Source organism: Rhinolophus ferrumequinum, chromosome 15, assembly GCF_004115265.2.
Source record: "Rhinolophus ferrumequinum isolate MPI-CBG mRhiFer1 chromosome 15, mRhiFer1_v1.p, whole genome shotgun sequence".
Lineage (NCBI taxonomy): Eukaryota > Metazoa > Chordata > Mammalia > Chiroptera > Rhinolophidae > Rhinolophus > Rhinolophus ferrumequinum.
In genome coordinates, this window is record NC_046298.1 from 27,747,765 (window position 1) to 27,768,808 (window position 21,044).

At 47.1% G+C, this 21,044-nt stretch overlaps 1 protein-coding gene across 2 annotated transcripts in view; it reads left to right on the plus strand.

The window, feature by feature from the left end:
* Window positions 1-21,044, plus strand: part of PLCG2 (phospholipase C gamma 2) — a 147,411-nt gene that overhangs the window by 889 nt on the left and 125,478 nt on the right. For both annotated transcript variants that reach the window (XM_033128135.1, XM_033128134.1), the window contains exon 2: window positions 4,488-4,725. In XM_033128135.1, the coding sequence (XP_032984026.1) occupies window positions 4,533-4,725 (193 nt within the window). In that variant the 5' untranslated portion in view covers window positions 4,488-4,532. The remainder of the gene's footprint in view (window positions 1-4,487; window positions 4,726-21,044) is intronic.

Consider the following 21,044-nt stretch of genomic DNA (forward strand, 5'->3'; position numbering starts at 1 on the left):
CTTGTCAATCAACTTAATTTGAATTTAAATTCCAGCTGTGTGATCCTGGGTAAGTTGAAGAACCTCTCGAGCCTCAGTTTCTTCCCCTGGACACTGGGGCCTCCCAAGTGTACACTACAAGGGTGTGTTGAGAATTGGGGCTTATCTATGCAAAGGGTGCAGGCTAGTCTTCATCCTCTGGTTGAGGGCCCTGCGTGGTACTTGGGCCATCAGCCTTAGCTGTACAGTTCTATAGGGAGGGCTTACTAATTTAGGGGTCCATGCCAGCCCCAGGCCCTTACCCCATTACAAAGGTGTGTGGGCCACGTGTGTACCAGCTCAGGGGCAAGAACCACTGCAGGCTTCATTGATGCTGAAATTGCCTGTGGATGTGACTGACTCCCCGCACTGCCTACCCTCCCCACCACTGGACCTTGAGCCTGGTAGGCAACTCTGGAAGTCAAAGCAGGGACCCCATCAATAGACCTTTTGCTGGGGGGAGTCAGTGGAAAATGGCCAGTGAGAAAACTTGAAAACACTTCTTAGTTTAGGAAATAGTAAAAACACAATAAAGTGAAACTCATCCATGATGTCACCACTTAATAAAAAGTTGTCATCCGTTCTACCCTTTTCTGCTCCCCCCAAAACTACTTTCCCTAGATTTATAAGCAGACAGCCTTTTTAAAATGTAGTTATATTATACTATTATACTATTGGGATAACTATTTGTCACCTATCTCGTGAATCTTTCCAGATCAAATTGCTTATAAATCATCTTATTCTTTCCAATAGCTATGGCGCAGTTTTTAATATGTGTGTCCCATTATTTATTTAAGGAGACCCCCTTCTCCACCCCCCGTTGATGAGCAGTTGTTTCTGTTTTTTTTTTCTTTTTCTGTTACAATAATCTGTAATCTTTTTTTGTAATCTTTTTCTATTACAAATGATGCTTTCGGGAACATCTTTGCGCATGGTTCTTTCTGCCCATATGTGATTTCTGGATCAAAGCATATGCCTGTTTTATATTTTAATTGATGCTCACAGGTTGCCCTAAAAAAAAAAAAAGACAAAGAAAAAAAAATTTGAACCAATTCACACTCCTACCTGCAATGGATGGTACTGCCTCTTCCTCCAGTGACAATAGGTACAATAGGTATCCTGTTGCTGCAGGGTGGGTGGGTGTGAGTGCAGCAATAGTATCCCTCAAGCTGTAGAAGGGGGATGGTGACCTCTCAGGGATGTGACCGTGCTGAATTGTAACAGAATTGTTTGGGGGGATTTTGTATGAAAGCTTGTACTGGACTAATGTGGGCAGAAAGCAACAAAGAGAAGAAAACTCCCCTGCTTCCTGGTTCTGGGTCCTTGTCCCAGAAGTTTGTTTCAAAGAGAAGGACATGAAAAGTAGAAATGGCAAAACCTTATCGAATCTCAGCCACGTATATACTCTTTACACCGTCAGTCATTTTACAGAGTTACCCAGGGAAGATGAGAAACAGGAACAAAAAAGGGATTTCAAGGCTATTTCATTTTTTTTTTTTTTTTTTGAAAGCGGAAGCAAAATGGAAATTGTCTGTGATGGCTGGTGCCCTCCCCTGGGCTCAAGACCTTGGGGACCTCCTTGCCTTAGTTGCTGAAGTGTCCCACTCTGCAAACCTGGGTAGGGACCCGGCTGGATTTTGGTGGTTGTCTCCGAGGACTATGTGGCCAGGAGGGTGTCTTTTCAGTTCTTGGCAAGAGGCAGCACAAGAGACTTGATGTGGTGAGCCAATCCACTGGGCTTCTGAGTTGGAAATAACCAGAATCCTGGGACGGTTAAGTCCAAGGTCCGCCCAGAGCCAGTCAGAGGGCTTCAGTGCCTCCCGGCCAGCGGGCTTAATCAAAGGTGGAGGTGTTGCGATAGGGTGTGTGTTTCCTATGTAAGCCCTCCTCCTGTACATTGGACTTGTGACCTGGGAATGGGGAACTCCAGAGGCGCCTGGCTGGGGTGGTCAGCATAGGGAATTGCTGCAGAGCTGGGTCAGGTTCAAATACTGGTTCTGCCACTTTCCAGCAGTGTAACCTTGGACATGTCCTTTAAACTTCTTTCTAGAGAGAGACAGGGGCTGCCCAATTAGTTACTGTCTGGCCAAATTCTGCCACAGGACTCTGAATGCCAGAAAGCAGGTGCTAGAAGGAGCAAGTGTGGGATTCAGACCGGGGCTCAGATCCTGATGCGGCCACTTGTCTGCGCGAGCTTGATCACGTCATTTGACCTCTTGGGACTGCAGTTTTCATCGAGATAAGTGAGATGAACCAGGAGTGGCAGATGCTGGCACCTAGGCAGAGCACGTAAACAGTTCTTAGATGAGACTGGCCACGGGCACCTTGTTCTTCCCCTTGACCTGGATGAGAGGGTGAAGAGACAGGAGGCTCGCTTCAGGCACAGTTCTGTGCACACCCTCTTAGTCTTGTCGCAGAGCCTTTGCTTAAGCCTATTCCTCTGCCTAGAAAACTCTTCCCTCTTGCTTCATTTTTTTAAAAAAATGGATTCAGATGCCATCTCCCCCAGAAGCTTTCTCTGAGCCCTCGAAGCTCCCAGCCTCACCCCAGACTATGCCTGGGGCCCCTTCCCACTGTTCCCTTGGCACCCCCGCCCCAGTGTCTCTGCTGCTGTACTGACCTCTTCACATTAGAATCCTGGAGCCGACGGATCTGTTTCCAAATGGACACAGAGGAGGTGTAATTCATGGCCTCCTCTCCGGCTGCCAGCCTACCTGCATAGCTGCCTTTGTCCATGGGTGGGAGGTGGTTGGAGGAGGGGGCAAAGGGCAAGGCCTGGGCCTCTCCCCAGTCCCCCTCATTTGCTTATTGGCCCCCAGCTTACTGCCTGGCATGGAGTTGACACTAGATTAATGTGTTGACCAACTGGCTGATTAATATTATCGGAGGCCCTCCTACCTGCTGAGGGATGTGCTTACATTACAGCTTTCAGTCCTTCCAGTTCCCCTTGGGGTGGTTAGCCCCATTTTACAGGTGAGGGAACTGAGGCGCTGGGCTTGAGCAGCTTGTCAGGAGGCTGTGGGGGATCAGAGGCAGACTGGAGGCCCAGACATTCCTGGCTGGCCACCTGCCTCTCCACAGGGTAACAACTGTGGGCTCCTAATGGAATTTGGAGGGAAGGGAGGAGCTAAGAAAGATGCGCAGAACAACTGATGGCAGTGGGAGCAATAGCTAAATCGGAGTAGCACTGACTTTGCTTCATTGTCTTAAGGGCCGAGATGTACTATCCAGTTTCATCCTCACCAGAATCTTTGGAGGGGCTTGTAATCTATCCTCCCCGTTTACAAGCGTGGAAATGAGCCCAGTGGCTTAGGTGCCTTGGTACAGTGTCTGTAGTAAGCCAGCCTTCAGTTCAAGTCCCCTCTTGAGTGGCAGGCAGTGTGTCATTGGATGTTTGGGAGGCAGAATTGGCAGGGAGGTGGTCTGCAGAGCAAAGGCTCGGGGAGCGACAGCAGGATTGACCAGGGGAGTGACACGATTTCACTCTTGTTCCAAAAGCATTCTCATGGCGACTGGTCTGAGGGTTGACTGTAGGGGTTTAGGGCAGAAGCGGGGAGACCAGTTAGTAGGCGCTTAGAATAATCCAAGTATAAGATCCTAAGAGGAACCCGTGAAGGGGTGAGATGGGTTGGATTCTTTATTTGCTGGTGGATTGGATGTGGTTGTGAGAGAGGCCAGATGAAGATGGCTCCAATATTTGGGGTCCCAGTACCTCTCTGATAAACGTCGACTGTGCGTGGAAATAAGTGGAGATTCAGAACACCTGTTGGATGCTGAGCCGCACGCTAGGTGCTTTGCTGGTGGCATTGCATTCCAAGCTTCCTAAGTGTCCTAACACTCCCATTAGAAAGGGTGAAACTGAGGCTTCCAGAGGTCACGCAGCCTGCCCAGGACCACATGGTCAGGAGGAACCTACACCAGCATTTGAACTTAACGCTGCTGGGCCCTGACATGTTTTATTCTTTTGGCCCCATTTCCATATAGAGGTCTCCACAGACACATTCTGAAGTCCCCCCCCACCCCCCCTTCTCTTCCCAACTTTACTTAGAAACTGAAGGGATGGTTAGGAATCTCTATGCAGGATAGTAACAGATGCTGGGAGTGGAGGTGGGAGCCAGTTGGGTGGCTTTGGTTATTCAAATATTCTACAGCATAAAAGTGTGTGGGGAGGGAAGGGCTCACTGCCCTGCTGGGTGATTTGGTTATTCAAAGCCTGCATAACAACTGGGTCATTGGGGGGCTGGGTCATTGAGGTCGGAGGCCTCCACCCACACATCCACTTCCATTTAAACCTCCCTGGGTCCTGTGTGGGCTCTGAGTTGTCAGCAATCTGCTGCCCTTGAAACCTTCTCTTAAAACTCATCCTGATGGGCACGAGACAGGATTTTGGCTCTTGATCTCCAAGCCCTGTTACCTAAATCCCCTTCCGTTAACGAAAACCAATTCGCTCCTCTGTTCTGCCCTTCCAGTCTCCTTGTTCCCTCACTTCGTCCTTCTCCCTGGAGTGGCCAACAATGCCCACCATGGTCAACGTGGACGCCCTCCCGGAATATGAGAAGAGTCAGATCAAGAGAGCCCTGGAGCTGGGCACTGTGATGACCGTCTTCAGCTTCCGCAAGTCCACCCCCGAGCGGAGGACTGTCCAGGTGATCATGGAGACGCGGCAGGTGGCCTGGAGTAAGACGGCGGACAAGATCGAGGGCTTCTGTGAGTACCTACTGCACAGGGCAGCGTGGCCTGTCTTCCCTGAGCCCTGGCCTGTGTTTCGCACCTTGCTGCCTTCACTTGTCACTGCGGCTGTTGTTGATTTGGTCTGCCTTCTCCTAGTCTTCTAAAAATGAAAGTGTGCCACTTCATCTGGGGCTCTGATGCAGATGGTTCAGAGCTGATGGGGGACGTTGAGCCAGTTCACTGGTGAAGTAACAGAGGCCCACCTTGGCAATGACATTCAGACAACTCACCTGCGTTGGCATGGGGTGGGCTCTCTCTGACAGCATCAGGATTGTTTGGTTCCAGTTGATGGTCAAGCTGTCTGCCCTCTTAAGCGCCAACTGGCCAGCGTTTGCGGAAACTTATAGCTTGGTAGCCACATAAATGCCGGTTTTATTTTGCTGCGAACCACAAAGTGAGAGGCTCACTTTACTTTCACTCTATGTGGACAGAGCAAGCACATCATTGAATGCTCTGCAGCTTTCAAATGAGGTTCTGGTCCGGGTGGAGGCATCTTCCCTTCCCCGCCCCCACCCCCATAGATTGGGCAATTGGCTCAGTTCCTAAAGTGTCTAAGACTGTTTTTAAGAACGTAAGGAGACTTAAGCAATTTTCAGTTGCAGAGACTTGCTTTAATTTGCATTTGTTATTGACTGCCTTTTAATTGAAAAAATTAAAGTGTACACATGGGGGAAAAAAAATTCATACATAAATGTCTCTCTTCCTCAGACCCCATCCTGTGCTCCACAGGCAGCTCATTATCAGTTCTTTTGTCTTCCGGAAGTATTCTATGCTGTGTAATGTGTGTGTGGTGCTTTTTTTACACAGATGGGTGCCTACCACATACACGTCTGCACCTTGATTTCTTTTTTTTAAATTTAATAATTATCTTGGAGGTGGTTTCTTATCAGCGCATTGATGTGCTGCTGCCTTCTTTCATGGCTACATAACATTCTGGCAGCAGTGTAACCGTGTGACCCCTAGACAGGGACATTCGGGCTGTTTCCAGTATTTTGTATTTTGTGATTAGCTGCAACAACAACTCTTTCTTTCTTTCTTTCTTTCTTTCTTTCTTTCTTCTTTCTTTCTTTCTTTCTTTTTTCTTTCTCTTCTTTCTTCTTTCTTTTTTTCTTTCTTTTCTTCTTTCTTTCTTTTTCTTTTCTTTCTTTTTCTTTCTTTTTTTTCTTTTTCTTTTCGTGTCTTTCTTCTTATTCTCTTTCTTCCTTCTTCTTTCTTTCTTCTTTCTTGTTCCGTTCTTCTTTTTCTTCTTTTCTTTTCTTCTTTTCTTATCTTCTTCTTGTGTTCTTTAGCTTTCTTCCTTCTTTCTTCTCTTCTTTCTTTCTTTTCTTATTCTGCTTTCTTGCCGTTTCTTTCTTTTCTTCTATTCTTTCTTTTTCTTTCTCTTCTCTTCCTTTTACTTTTCTTTTCTTTCTTTTTCTCTTTATTCTTTCTTCTTGCCTTTCCTATCTATCCTTTTCTCTTTCTTTCTTTCTTTCTTTCTTTTCTTTCTTTTTCTTTTTCTTTCTTTTTTTTTTTTCTTTCTTTTTTTTTAGTAGCAGATTTATTGAGATTTAATTCACATACCCTATAAGTCACCCATTTAAAATGAACAATTCGGTGGTTTTTAGTATATTCACAGATATGTGCAACCACCACCACAATCAATTTTAGAACATGTTTATCACCTCAAAAAGAGACTCTGTACCCCTTGGCCATCACCCTCTATTCCCCATCCTCCTCCGCTGTCCTAAGCAACCATGCATCTACTTTCTGTCTCGTGGGCTTTGGTGTCTGGCTTCTTTCACTTACTAGCATACTGTTTTCAAGTTGTGTCCATGTTGTGGCAGGTATCAGTACTTCCTTCCTTTTTATGGCTGAATAATATTCCATCACATGGATTTTCCACAATTTGTTTGTCCATTCATTCATTCATTGACATGTGGATTGTTTCCACTTTTGGCAATTAGGAATAGTGCTGCTATAGGACATTGATGGTCAAGAGTTTGTGTGGATGTACATTTTCATTTCTCTGGGTCTATGCCTAGGAGTGTACTTGCTGGGTCATGTGGTAACTTGTGTTCAATTATTTTGGACTTGCCAGACTATTTTCCAAGTGGCTGCACCATTTTACATTCCCACCAGCAGTGCGTAAGAGTTACCCTTGCATTCTCCTTTTATGCACACGTATGGGTATATCTGAAGGACAACTTCCTATGAGTGATTTCCGAGCTGAAGGGTATTTCCAGGATGTTTTAACTTTGGCAGTTTGGCAATGGCCCACAAAAGCTCATGAGGGGTGACAGTACCTGTTCCCCACATCCTCATCCACACTGTGGTGAGGTTCTGGACTTGGCCATTCACAGGTAGCCTCTGGTAGCTTGGCGTAGTTCTTCATCTGATTTCTCTTACCATTAGTGAGATTAAACAGCTTTCCAAAAGGTTTCTCCCGGCTTCTGAGCCAAGCAAGCCTCAGATGCCCCGAGCCAGAAGCTCTGCTTTGAAAATACCCCATGTGTGGAGGCAGCCAGCTTTCCTCCCAATTTTTGTTTCCTTTGGCCATACTCAACTGCCCAGGTGGCCCAGAAACCTGTTGCTGCTGGGGTGGGGGTGGGCTTGCAGGGGGTGGGAAGGACACTGACTGTAAAATACAGGTGTGCCATGCTGAGAGTGGAGGGGGTCCTTTCTCTTCTTGACCTGCCGGTCCCAAGCCTACCTGACCACCAAGAAACACCTGGGGGGCTCTTAAAAGTAGAGGCTATTGGAACCTTCTCCTGAAGCTCATTCTGAGGGGCATGAGATAGGATTTTGTCTCCTGAAATCCATGCCCTGTAGTTCTCCCCATTCAGTTAACTAAAAGCAAATTCCTTTCCCCTGGATTGGCTGAAGGTGGACTGTTCATTCACTAGGTTGGTTGGGGTCTCAGTACTGTATTTTAATAGGCTCCCAAGGTGATCCTGGTATATACTGTTCTAGAGCCTTCCTCCCACTTTCCCACCCATCCTTCTACCTTTCCAACCTTGCATATTTGAATGCCTGCTCTATGAGGCCCTGTTCTAGGTATTGGAGATACCGCAGCAATTAAATTAGATTCAAATCCTCTTGGAGCCTACACTGATTGTTTCATTAAATACGAGCAGCGTGGGGCTTGACTTCTAGCACATTTGATGAGCTTGCTGTGTGATTGGTAGGCAAATTACATCCACTTTCTGAGCTTAAATTCTCTTATGGTAAGAACAGGAATAATATTGGTGTCCACCCCACAGAGTGATGGTTGGGAATGAATAAAGGAGGAGATACATCTGAGGGATTCAACACAGCACTTCGCACGGGATGAGCACTCAACCCGCGGCTCTGCTGCTGGTACTTTGGCCACTGTCGTTGCTAACGAGTGGCGTCCAGCTCTGTGGGGTGGCAAAGTCTGGCTTTGGGGGTTGGACTTTTTCTGGAGGGCAGTGGGGAATCCACTGGAGGGCTTCTAGAAGAGGGATGATGGATCGTGTTGAAGGGGCAGTCCTGTGCGAGACGGCCGTGTTGGTGGGGTCTGGAAAGAGGCAGGAAAAGAGCTTAGAAATGGTGCTCCCTTGACCACTTCAGGCTCTGGGTGGGGACTCTCAGGGCCATGTTTCCAGCCGCCTGTTGTAAATGTGATGTCCTATGGGAACCCCCCCAGCTGTAGCGTTCCTTCAGGTGTCCTAGTTAGCAGAAACCTTCAGGTGACTGTGAGGTCTGCAAAGGAGCAGGCAAGCGAGAGGGAGCACAGTGTGTGCTTATGGGGTACTTGGCAAGTGGCATGTGACTTCTGGCAGGTATCACACCCCAGGTGTGGGCCTGTGTGATGGCAGACACACATGGATCCCACTGTCGAAAGCAGTGAGTGATTCTCAACTAGGGCCATTCCCTCCAGGGCATTTGGCAATGTCTGTAAGACACTTTCAGCTGTCATCATTGGGAAGAGGTGCTCCTGGCATCTAGTAGTTCAAGACCAGAGATGCTGCTAAACATCTTACAATGAACCGGACAGTCCCCACCACAAATAATTTCTTGCACACAGGGTCAGTGGTGCCAAGACTGAGAAACTCTGGTCTGAAGTCACGTGCTTGTTTTGCTTAGAGCCATAAAATACCGCTGGGTATGTTAGGGTTTCCCTTGGGACCCGGTCATGACAGAGCTGTTTTACATGTCCAGCCCATATGTGCCATCATGTTGGGTGCTAGACTCGCTGAGAGAGAAGAAGAGGGATGGAGTTTATGCCCTGCGGGGCAAACAGATTCAGCAAGCAGCCGTCGCGGGACCGTGTGGTCAGTACCACAGGAGGGTCTGGGCTGGGTACCATGCGAGGAAGAAGGCTTTGTCCACCTGGGCATGGCGGAGATGGGGCATGAGAGGCCTCACATTGGAGCAGCTGCTTACGTGGAGAGTTGAGGGAGGGGGTTTGCCAGGATGGGCCAGCAGTCGTGCAGGAATCATTGGGTGTCATTGAATGAGTTGGGTAGATATGTGGGTAGAGATTTGGGCAGGGCTCAGCTGGGTGATTCTTCTATTCTTTGTGGCCCTAGACTGAGGTCATTTGATGGTACTGAACTGGTATGTATCCTGAGTTCTGGAAGGTTCCAGAATCTTTGCTCACACATCTGGCGCCTTGGTGGTGACGATTGGAGGACTGGACTCAGTTGGAACTATTGACTGAGCACCTCCTGCCTGGCGGTCCCACGGTAGTTGGACTTTTTACATGACTCCTGGTGTTTCCCTGTTCCCCCATCCCCCAAACCACCAGGCGAGTGTTCCAAGAGTCCCAGGCAGAAGCTGCAGGATTTTGCCTCAGAGTCCAGAAAGTCAACTTGCACCAGCTCGGTCACCAAGCCCAGCTCAGGTTCAAGGAATGGGAAATCCCTTCTTAGAGAAGAAGTGGCACACACGTCCAGGGTGGGAAGAAAACTGATGGTGACCACCTTGGAGCCAAGTGACCATGAGCCCAGCTGGACTCTGGGTCCAGACTTTGAGTTCAGATCTCTGCTCTCCTATCTACTAGGTAGGTGCTTCGGTTCCCCGACCTGTCAAGTGAAATGACAGTCATTCCTATCTGGTTGGGCGATAATTAAATGGATTTTATTTTGTGTACCTTTTTATATGTAGGAAATATTACACAGCTGAAACAGAATACAGTAAGAGATTCCTTCTCGCACTGGCCTCCTTGTGAATCTCTGAATGTAGGGAGGGAGTTCAAGGAGCTGCTGCCTATGTGGCTTTTCTTTCTTTCCTGGGGCGTGAGCTGAGCAGGTCGGAAGTGGCCTGCTCAGGGCCTTTCTGTGTTGAATCGTTGGGGTCCTCCTGCATCTCGTCCACTTGGGAGGTCTGGGATGTGTCCCGGGAGCTGCTGCGACACCACCTGTTCGTGGAGTCTGGGTAGGGTTGGTGTGGTGATGAACCACTTTTGAGGGCTTGGATGGCATCCATCTCGACTGAATAGGCGTTTATCCTGAAGTTTTCGCTTTCCCCTCTCCGTCTGCTTATTTTTGGCAAGTTATGGCTGCTCCTGAATGAGGGATTCTCAAAAATAGGAGCAGTTCTGTTTCCTTGGTGTTAGCTTCCTGGCTTGCCGGCCTAATAATAATAATTAGTAAGAACAATAATTCATAATAGCCGTCTCTACTGAATGTTTACTGTGTACTAGCCCCTTAAGCACATTACGTGTAAAAACTCATTAAATCCTCGCAGTGACCCTGTGAGGCAGGAACTGTTCCCACTTTATTAGGAAACTGAGTCCTGGGGAGAGTAGGTGACATGCCCAAGGCCACACAGCCAGGACGGGGCAGAAGTACAATTTGCACGCGTTCTGTCTGCCTTCGGAGTCCCAGATCTTCTTCCTGCTCTGAGTTGTTTTCTCCTTCTACCTCACCTCAGAGATGTTTCAGTTCTGTGTGTGACAGAGAAGATCCCTGCTGGGGACCCGAGAACCACAGCTTTGTGCCGACTTTCTGCACCCATTCCTGATGTGTGCAGAGGACAGCTCTGCCGGTGCTGGAGAAGCTGAGAGGAAGGAGACGGTAGGGGTGCCCTGGTTAGTGGGGAGACAGATGTGCTAGGAGGAGACCATGAACCCAGCACCGTGGACAAGTGCTCACAGAGCCGGGTGAAATGGGCTTGTGCTGTATCTCACCTAGTTCTGAAATCCATCTTTGGGCTTCTTCTTATCCATCAAAACATGAGTATTTTTGAAAGTTACTGTATCAAAATGTTTTCAAAAAAGTAAGATGTTGATGTTTTCTCAGTGGCATCTCCTGTCTAAGAAGAAATCCAGTGTCTGAAAGTGGTCCCCAAGTTCCTTCCGTCAAGTACCCATCAGAAATGAGATTCAGCCAATGTCCCCAGTGGCTGTAAACTTAGTTATTTTTCCATTATAGAAGTGCAGTTATGGTTTACAGTAGCACAGGCTGTGGGGCCTGGGGCCTGTGTGCCTGGGTTCAAATGCCAGCCCTGCCACTTAGTTGGGCTGTGACTTTGGACCGCTCATGTTACCTCTTTGTGCCTCCATTTCCACATCTGTAAAATGAAAATAATAGAAGAACCTGCCTCACGAGGCTCTGGGGAGGATTAAATGAAGTAATATAACCTGCTTTCCACGAGGCCAGGCCCACAGGAGGCAGCTTCCCTGCTCTCGTCATCCTCGTCATCATCATTGCCATCGATATCAAACATAAAGGGACATGACATTGTAGAAAGGAAGAGATAAATATTAAAACTCCCATTTGTATAATATTTTCCTTGCTGCACCCAACGGACTGTCCTGCGCCCCTCCCGGGATATATATTCTCCATGGTGGAGCCTGCTGGTGTGAAAAGCAGAACTGTTGTTTTTATTCCTGGCATTTATACAGACCTGCTTCTATGCTGGACGGTTGAAGAACTGGTTTCTGTGGTCGTGCAAGGGTTGTCTTCCGTCCTGGATGGCAATCGCTTGATGTTCTTAGGATTCATTCCTTGGTTCATGTAGCAGATACCCCATGAGGACTTGGTGTGTGTCGGGTAATACGGGGACTAAGCGAGCAGGACAGTGGTGATCCCTAGCGGAGCTTACAGTTGCGTAGGAAAGACAGAAAAAGCTGAACTAATCATTGAATCACTTTAGATTGTAATGGATACCAGGAAGGAAAGAAACAGGGCCCTATGACAAAGAGGAACCAATGAGGAGCAGTATTTTAATAGGGCGGGCATCAGGGAAGCCTCTCTGCGGAGGTGACATCTGAGCAGAGATTTGAAGGCTGAGAAAGAGGGAGCCATGGGAAGCTCTGGGGAGAGAGCATTCCAGACAGAGGATATAACTGTGAAGCTTCTGTAGGAGTCAGTCTAGGCGAACTGCAGTGACAAATGATTTCTCCATACAAATTTCTCACTCAAGTCATGAATCAGTGGGATTAGGGGGTGGGGCTCTGCTCTCTGGTGGCACTACCATTGCCACTTTTGTGTCCAGTGATCATGTCGGGGAAGAGGAAGAGCGGAAGATGGGTTAGGTGTTTATGAGCCAAGCCTGGAAGGTGAAAGGTTCCCACCTTCCATTGCCCAGAACTCGACCTGTGACTAGCTGCAAAGGATGCTGGGAAATGTGGCCCAGCTCTGTGCCAGGAAGAGTGGGAAATGGGTTTGGGGGGCACCTCCCAGGCTCTTTTACAGACCCTAATTTTGGAGGGTGCAGAGGTGACTGTAGGAGCCTCACTGATGGCTAGAGAGTGGAATGATTGTAGGGATTTGGGGTGTCTTGCAGGAATCCAGGAACATGAACAGCCTTTACCACTGGGCTTCATGGGAAGTGGGGGAGGTGGTGGTACAAAAGACTCTCCTGTCCTATCTGTGACGAGAGCCACTGGTGGTGACATCTCTCCATAGAGATGGCCTCATCTGTCCTCTTGGGATTACTTGCCGCCATTGCTAGACCCTCCCTAGCAAAGACTCTCTGCACCTTGACTCTGTGCCCAGAGGCTTTGGTTTTCCAGCCTTTTGGTTTTCCAGGTCTTTTTGAGCCAGTGCCAGGAGATTGGCTGTTTTGAGGCCAGTGTTCTCTCTGGTCAGCTTTGGGGGGTCTCGGGGGGGGATTAGATGGCGCCTCCTATTGAAGAACATAGCCTGTCTTCTTCAGGCTTATGGGCAGAGGTGGGTCGTGTAATGGGTTGAATTGTGTCCCCCGCCCCCAACTCATATGTCGAAGCCCTAACTTCCAGTACCTCAGAGTGACCTTATTTGGAAATAGGGTCACTGCAGATGTAATTAGTTAAGATGAGGTGATGCTGGCATAGGGTGGGCCCCTAATCCAATATGACTGTTGACCTAATAAGAAAACACACACACACACAGGGAGAGAAGGCCATATGACAATGGACATAGATTGGAGTGGTGCATTTGGTAAGGAACACCAAAGATTGCCAGCCATCACCAGAGCTAGGAGAGAGGCACGGCACAGATCCCCCTGCCAACACCGAAATCTCGGACTTCCAGCCTCCAGACCTATGAGATTTCTGTTGTTTAAGCTGCCCAGTTTGTGGTACGTTGTTACAGCAGCCCTAGCAAAATGATATACTCCCCTTTAAAAGGGGCCCGAGGGTCAGTAGGGGTAAGCCTGGCATTTGATGTATCCGCTTGGCCACAGGTATTATGGATAAGTTGGAGTTTGTTGTAAAGGACTCTAAGAGTATTCCAAGTGTCGTCTTATGTCCTGGTCACACTGCATTTGGTTTGGGCCCTGCGGGCTTGAGAGGCGGTGTAGTGCACTGTTTACATGTGGAGACTAGAGGACCAGCCTGCTTGGGTTTGAATCCTGACTCTATCACTTGTTAGCTGTGTGACCTTGCAAGAGGCTTACCTCTCTGTGCTGCCTGTAAAACGGGAAGAATAATAGTACCCACCTTATAGGTTTGTCAGGAGGATCAGATGCACTCGTGAAGGTAAATCACTTAGAAAGGAGGTAAATCACTTAGTGAGGTTTGTTTTTGCTATTACGCCTCATGCTTCTCTCCCTTCTGCCCTTGAAATCTCTACTCTAAGCAACCGAGCCTCCCCTGTGGAGGGCCTGGGGCGTGTCCAGCTGGTTGTGGTCTATACAGTTGTCTGTGCTCCTCCCATGGCTGTGGAGTGTGGACGTGGGTGTCTTTCAATCTAGCTTTCGGTGAGCTAGGCGTCCCAGCCTAGACCGCCATCTCACCGTCAGTGGGGAGAGGAGAGGCATCTGGAGTGTGGACACATCCTGCTCTGACAAGCCAGAGGGCCAAGCGAGCTCTGGAACGCAGGTGTGTCCCACTTTGTGTAATTCGAGGCTTCTGAATAGGTGGTGCAAGTTATATCTCTTCTGGATGTCTAACTGGGGGAGGAAGCTGTTAGAAGGAATACTTTGGTGAATCCTTTTGGAAAGACCATGCCCACTGCCTGCCCCCCAGGCTACCTTAGATATAGGAATGCATTTTCGCATTTCAGGCAAGCAAAATGATGTGTCTTGTTTCATTTTTGGAACAGACTTAAATGCTGTGCAGTTGGAAGTGGAAGCCAGAAATCCTGGTGGCACCTTCCCTGCCCTCTGGCAATGCCTGAACTCAGAGCCAGGCCTTCAGCATCCTTATGTCGGACTGTCCGGAAGGCAGGGACCCGTCTGTTCTGCCCACCAGGGAGGAATTCCCAGTACTTAGCCCGTGCCTGGCCCCCAGTGGGAGCTTCATAAATATGCGATTAGCAGATGAAGCAGGGAAAGGACCAGGATGCCCTTTTAGCCTCTGCCTCCCTCTTTCTCTCTAGAGATGGCAGTATCTGGGGTTAAGAGAGGGCATCTGTGTGACAACTTCCTCTTTAACCACACACTACAGTTCCGGTCTTGGTCCTGTGCTTACTGGCTACATGACCCTGGGCAATTCACTCAGCCTCTTAGTCTCTTTGCACCTCAGTTTACTCATCTGTGAGATGGGGGAATGGCAGAGCCACCCTGTAGGGTCATTGTCATCATGACATTTGTCAATGTATGTAACATGTATGGTATGCACTTGACAGAAGCTGCCCTGTGCTCATGCTGCCTGATGGCTTGTGAGAGCCTGCATTTGTGGGTGCTTGGGGGTGTGGGAGGGGGCTGTGGTGTAGACCACGAGGGTAGAGACCTCCTCCTCCTACTATTTTGCAGCCTGAGAGTCGGGGTCCTGTTGTGGTTAAGGTCCCTGAATTTGAGCAAGAGGTGTAGGGAGGCAGCTCAACTCCTTGTCTTTTCCCCCTTGCGAGTCTGGGGAGGCCTGGACTTGGAGGAAGTGTGTCAACAGGGCAGTGGTGACGTTTTGTAAAGAGAATCGGTGAGGATGCCAGTGTAGGGTTACAGAGGTCTTTTCCGCTCGCCTGGCACAGTTGCAAAGAAGCTGTAAGATGCTGCTTTCATCTGACAGGAGTTGTGCTGGCGGCCATGGTGGGAGTGGGTTTGGGGAGTGGGGGGCAGTGTCTGTGCGTATGAAGGAAGTTTCTGTTTGGAGGAAGAAAAACGTGGGAACTTACTAATTTGTAGATTGGAGATGAGCAAAGTGACAGTAAGCGCGGCACAGTAGACAGCCAATGTGGCAGGAAGAGAAGACCCTGCAGGGCTCGTCGGGGAGATGCCAGCCTCAGGATGGTGGTCCCGGTGACCAGGTGTCACCTTCCCACCCTTCCCAGACACTCCAGGCCACTCCTGGGCTGCTCCCAGCCTCTGCCGGTGACAGCAGCCCCCCACACCCGCCTGGGGACTGGCTGGAGGAGGACCTGTGACCCTGGGGAGGCAAGACGGGCCCAAACGGGATGGCCAAGGGTGCAAGTTATTACTGGTTTCCTGTTTAAGATGACGATTCTGAGCTGGTCCCCTCTGACCTTGTTTTATTTCCCCTAATTGCAATGACTTTTATTTTATTTTTTTTCATTGTAGGAGCAACATGAATTCATTAGCAGAAACATTTTGAGCTACAGCTGAGTGAGGGTAACAACCCTTTCACCCCCTCCAGAGGGGGTGTGGACATCATTGGTCTTTTTTGTTTTTCCTGGTAAGACATGGATACATTTTTACAAAATGCAATCCTTTCATAATGTTCTTTAATATTGTGCCCTTTTCAGTTCTGTGCTACATGGTTACCATGTTTTATTATTATTATTATGAGCTATTTTAGACGTTAAGAGTGGTGTAGAGACTCAAACACCTACACACTCAAGAGCATGTCCTCTAGGGTCCGACTGCCAGAGTCACATCTAGACTCTGCCACTTACAATGTTTGTAGCCATGGCCAAGTTATGTAGCTTCTCACGGTACTCATCTGTAAAGCGGGATAACAGTGGTGTTTTCCCACTGGATTCCCATGAGGATTAGGTAAGCTAATTATATAGCACACTGTGGGATACTGCCTCAAAGAACCCCAAAGCACTCAGAGTTAGCTGCTGTTGCTACTCTTATTATTGTTGGTGTTACTATTATTATTTATATATATTCTTTGTTAGGCAAAATAAAGGTGACCCCCCCCCACCTCCCAAAGATGTCCACATCCTAAACTCCAGAATTTATGACTCTTCTATACGGTAAAAGCTTTGTTGCAGATGCGATTAAGTTAAGGATCTCGAGATGGGACGTTATTCTGGATTATCTGAATGGGCCTGATGTCACTACAAGGGTCCTTATAAGTGAAAGAGGGAAGGAGGAGAGTCAGAGTCTGAGATGCGATGACAGAAGCAGAGGTTGGAGCAATGAAATCAATGGCTTTGAAGGTGGAAGGGGTTCATGAGCCAAGGGGTGCAGGTGACCTCCAGCAGCTGGAAAAGGCAAGGAAACGAACTCTCTTGGGAAGTCCCAGAAGGACTGTCCCCTGGAGTCCTGCCGCTCACCTTGAGCCCCGTGAGACTCATTTTGGATTCTTGAGCTCTAGAGCTGTAAGATGATAAAATTTATATTGTTGTAAGCCACTAAGGCTGTAATAATTTGTATAGCAGCCACGGGAAATGAATACACCCTCCTAACCAACTTAAGACAAATCATTGTATTTGCTTTGGATCCTTTTTTGTTTGTTTTTAAGACATAAAATATTATAAATATAGCCAGGTCCTCACGTATACTTCTCTCTCTCTAGAGGAACCATCATACTTTGATAATTATCATTCCCATGCATTTTTTTACATTTATTTCAAAAATTTTAATCTATAATTAGTATATAATGTTTGTGATGTATCTACATTGGTATCAATAAACTGTTAGTGGTTTCACTCAGTGAGTCCACCTGGAGAAATTCACCTGTCCTTTTGCTTATGGACACTTAGGTTGTTTCCAATTGTGCAAATCTTTCCATTCCAAGTATGTGCCTCTGTTTTATTTTAAATGGCTATAGTTTTCCACCTTATTTTTTTATTTTAATTTTTTTTAACCAATCTCCTAATTTTGGATATTATATACTTTATTATTTTGCTGTGTCAAACATTGATCCTGGGAACATTTTTTCCCCTTAATTTTAACATTTAAAAAAACCACACTTATTTAAGTGTGTTTTCCCAGGACCCATCAGCTCCAAGTCAAGTGGTTGTTTCAATCTAGTTGTGGAGGGCGCAGCTCACAGTGGCCTATGTGGGGATCGAACCGGCAACCTTGTTGTTAAGAGCACTGCGCTCTAACCAACTGAGCTAACCGGCTGCCGCTGGGAACATTTTTATAGCTAACTCTTAGTTAGGCACATCCTTGGTAATTTCCATAGGATACATTTGTAAGAGAATTTCTGGGAGGAAGGAAAGCCTGTATCATGGGCTCAGGGCACAAAGTGTTCAGTTGTCCCCAGGAAAGCAGCTCCGACTCATGTGTCTCCCTCCACCCTTGCTAGCACCTGGGAGTCCATCAGCTTTCCATCTGTTACAGACACGAAATCCATCAGCAAATGAAGAGTCTTGTGAGTGCGGTTTGTGCTTGCTTCTCCTCCTGGTTTGGCATTTATTCTGGCCCAGGCTGTGAAACCAGTAGCTTGATGATTCCCCTAGAAATTTGTGGATCTTGCTTTGGCATCAGCCTGACCACTTGGGATGGTGGTAGGAAAACTTATGAGCCTGTGCTGTGGACCGAGTTTGCGGATGTGTCCTCATTTAGTCCGCACAGCAACCCCACGACGTTGATATTTTCCTGATCTTCTTGATGAGAAAGTTGATGTGGAAGGAAGCCTAGGAACTTTCCAAGGTTAACAACTAGGATTTAGTTTTAGTTATTCTGATTGCTCAGCTCATGTGTTTGTTAGTAGAACAGCTCATCTACTGGGACATGAGTTGGGTGTCATTTTCCTTTCTCAAGAATAAGTCTTTGAATGACCTTCCATTTTGAAGATGGTTTCAAAAATGTATGGCTGTGCAGAGTTGCCAACCAGAGTTAAGTCTGGAATGAAAAGACTGGATTCTAGTTCCTTGAGGCGAGTGATGTCTTGTTTACTTCTAGTATCTGTCACCGGGTGCCCCCAGTAGGTGCTTAATAAATGTGTGCTGTTGAGCTATGTTTTTTTTTTTTTTTTTGAGGAGGAATCTGCTTTATGTCTATATAGATTTGCCCATTCTAGACATTTCATATAAATGGAATCATGCAATATGTAGGCCTTTTGCATCTGACTTGTTTTATTTAATGTTGCCAAAGTTCATCCACGTTGTAACGTGTATTAGCACTTCATTCCTTTTTGTGGCTGAATAAATATTCCATTGTATGGGTGGAACACATTTTGTTTATCCATTCGTTAGTTGATAGACATCTGGGTTGTTTCCACTTTTTGGCTGCTGTGAATAATGCTGCTGTGAACATGTGTGTACAAAGTTTTGTGTGAATATGTTTTCATTCTCTTGGCTATATACCTAAGAGTGGAATTGCTAGGTCACGTGTAGCTCTATGTTTAATTGTTAGAGAAACTGCCAAGAGTGTATTCCAGAGTGGCTGCCCCATTTTACAATTCCCACCAGCATTGTGTGAGGTTCCAATTTCTCCACATCCTCGCCAACACTTGTTATTATCTGTCTTTTGGATGATACCCATCCTAGTGCGGGTGAAGTCACATCTCATTGTGGTTCTGATTTGCATTTCCCTGATGGCTCATTGTTGTACTTTAAATAGAACTTATTATTTATGTTTCTTAGTTGATGCAGTGTTTTCCCATCCAACAGTTGCTTTCTGTGGGCAGCGTTCTCATCGTATTTTCACTTTCTTGGAGCCTAGCATTGCTACCCGTGTTTCCCAGAAAATAAGACCGGGTCTTATATTAATCTTTGCTCCAAAAGACACATTAGGGCTTATGTTCAGGGAATGTCATCCTAAAAGATCACACGCTAGGACTTATTTTCCGATGAGGTCTTATTTTTGGGGAAACATGGTATCTGGTGCTTACCATGGGGCAAACGAGTGAAGAAACTCTGGAAAGGTTAGCATGAGCACATGGGCATGGACACTGATTAACAGGGATGTGATTCCTGGCTTGAGTTTAGAGCCATAATTTTTAACCATTACTTCTGCTTTTGGGGGACAAAATGACCATTTTTTGAAGGTGGTAGCTTGCCTTAGTTTCCTCAGTAAATGTTCAAGTTCACCCGGATGCGGTGGGTGAGGTTGGCACAGATGTTCCATCTTTTCAAGGTTTAATGCCTCACCCAGAGTGCCCATAGTTAGTGATCTTTTCACACAGCCCTGGAAATGCCTTCTCACTTCCTAACTGCCCACTGGAGCCCCTCTGTCTGCTGTTTGGCTGCCAGCCGTCCCCTACGAGGAGTTAGGGGAAATGGAACTGGGAGGCACTGCTGGCACCAGGACAGGGAGTGTTCTTAAAAGTTTTGGAGCACCTTTAAGATGTCGTAATTACTGCATTTCTTGAACAAGTGCCATAAGTCAGCATTGCACTGAGCGCTACAAGCACATATGTAGCCATTCATCACGTGTATGGATATTCATGTATAATTTCCAGTCATCACGATAAGCCTGTGAGTTAAGCCCTTTTACTGGTGAGTTAAGTGAGCTTGGATGATCTGCCCAAGGGTATCAGGCTTTTTAGAGGAACCATATCAGGCCAGGTTTCCCCAGTCACCGTGTATATAAAAACTTAGATTAAGAGATTGAAAAGTCACAGGTTCGGAGAAAATGTTTGCAAAACACATGGCTGATAAAGGACTTGTATCCAAAATATAAAAAGAACTCTTAAACCTCAACAATAAGAAAACAAGCAACGCAGTTTAAAAGTGGGCAGAAGATCTGAACAGACACCGCCTCACTCCCTCTTCCCCACCCACCTCTCCATTCTGCAGTAGACAAACTGGGCTACTTCTAGACCAGCACGACATGAGCCATCAATGCCAGCCATGTGTATATTTTATATTTTTCTAATCACCACATTAAAAAAGGTACAAAGAGGTGACATGAAAAAAGAAAGAGGTGACATGAATTTTAATAATACATTTTACATAACTTGGTATATCCAAACTATTATTATTTCAACATGTACAAATTATAATTATTAATGAGATTTTAAATTCTTTTTGTGGTCTGAGTCTTCAAAATCCAGTGTCTACTTGATACCCACAGAACATCTCAAGTCGGACCAATTCAGTTGCGAGTGCTCAACAGCCTTACCTGGCCAGTAGCAACTGTATCAGACAACACAGTTCTAGAATATACCTCCTTCCTCTTTTTGCATTGTCCACTTCCTTTGTTAGCTCCATAGTCTTCCTTCTTCCCCAAGCAGCAAAGGTGTTCTCCATGTGGCAGCTGCTGCAATGGCCATGATGGTGAATCTGTGTCCCACTTTAGGAAGTCAGGTGCCTTTATTTTCCCTCAGAGACTGAAAATGTGGAATCGTGCGTGTCTGCTGGCTTTGCCACCTGCTTGGGTGTCTGTCTTAGATTTAGGTGTAACCTTTGGTCATGAGATCTGAGCATCCGGTTCCAACTGTGCTTCTGCAAATTACTGGGTAGTCCTCGTAGAACTTTCTCCTGGGGGGTGTCCAGCATTCCAGGCGGCACTGATCAGCTTTGGTGCACGTCACGACTCGGGTCTGCACTGTCCCCTGGGTATAGACTGTCTGCCAGTGTGTGGCAGAGGTTGGTGACTAGTCTTGTACATTGTAACTGAGTAAACTATGTATATATGGAAAGAAAGAGAGTACTGGAGGGGGGTAGTGAGGGTCAGGGATGTACTTGGGGGCATGGAACACCTCACTGAGAAGGTCACATGTGAGCAACCACTTGGCAAAGGTGAGGGCATGAGCTGTATGTAGTCTTGGGAGAAGAGTAGAGTCGGCATGAGCCGGGTCGTGGTCTCCTCAAGCCCGCTGGTGACATGAGCTGGTTGGT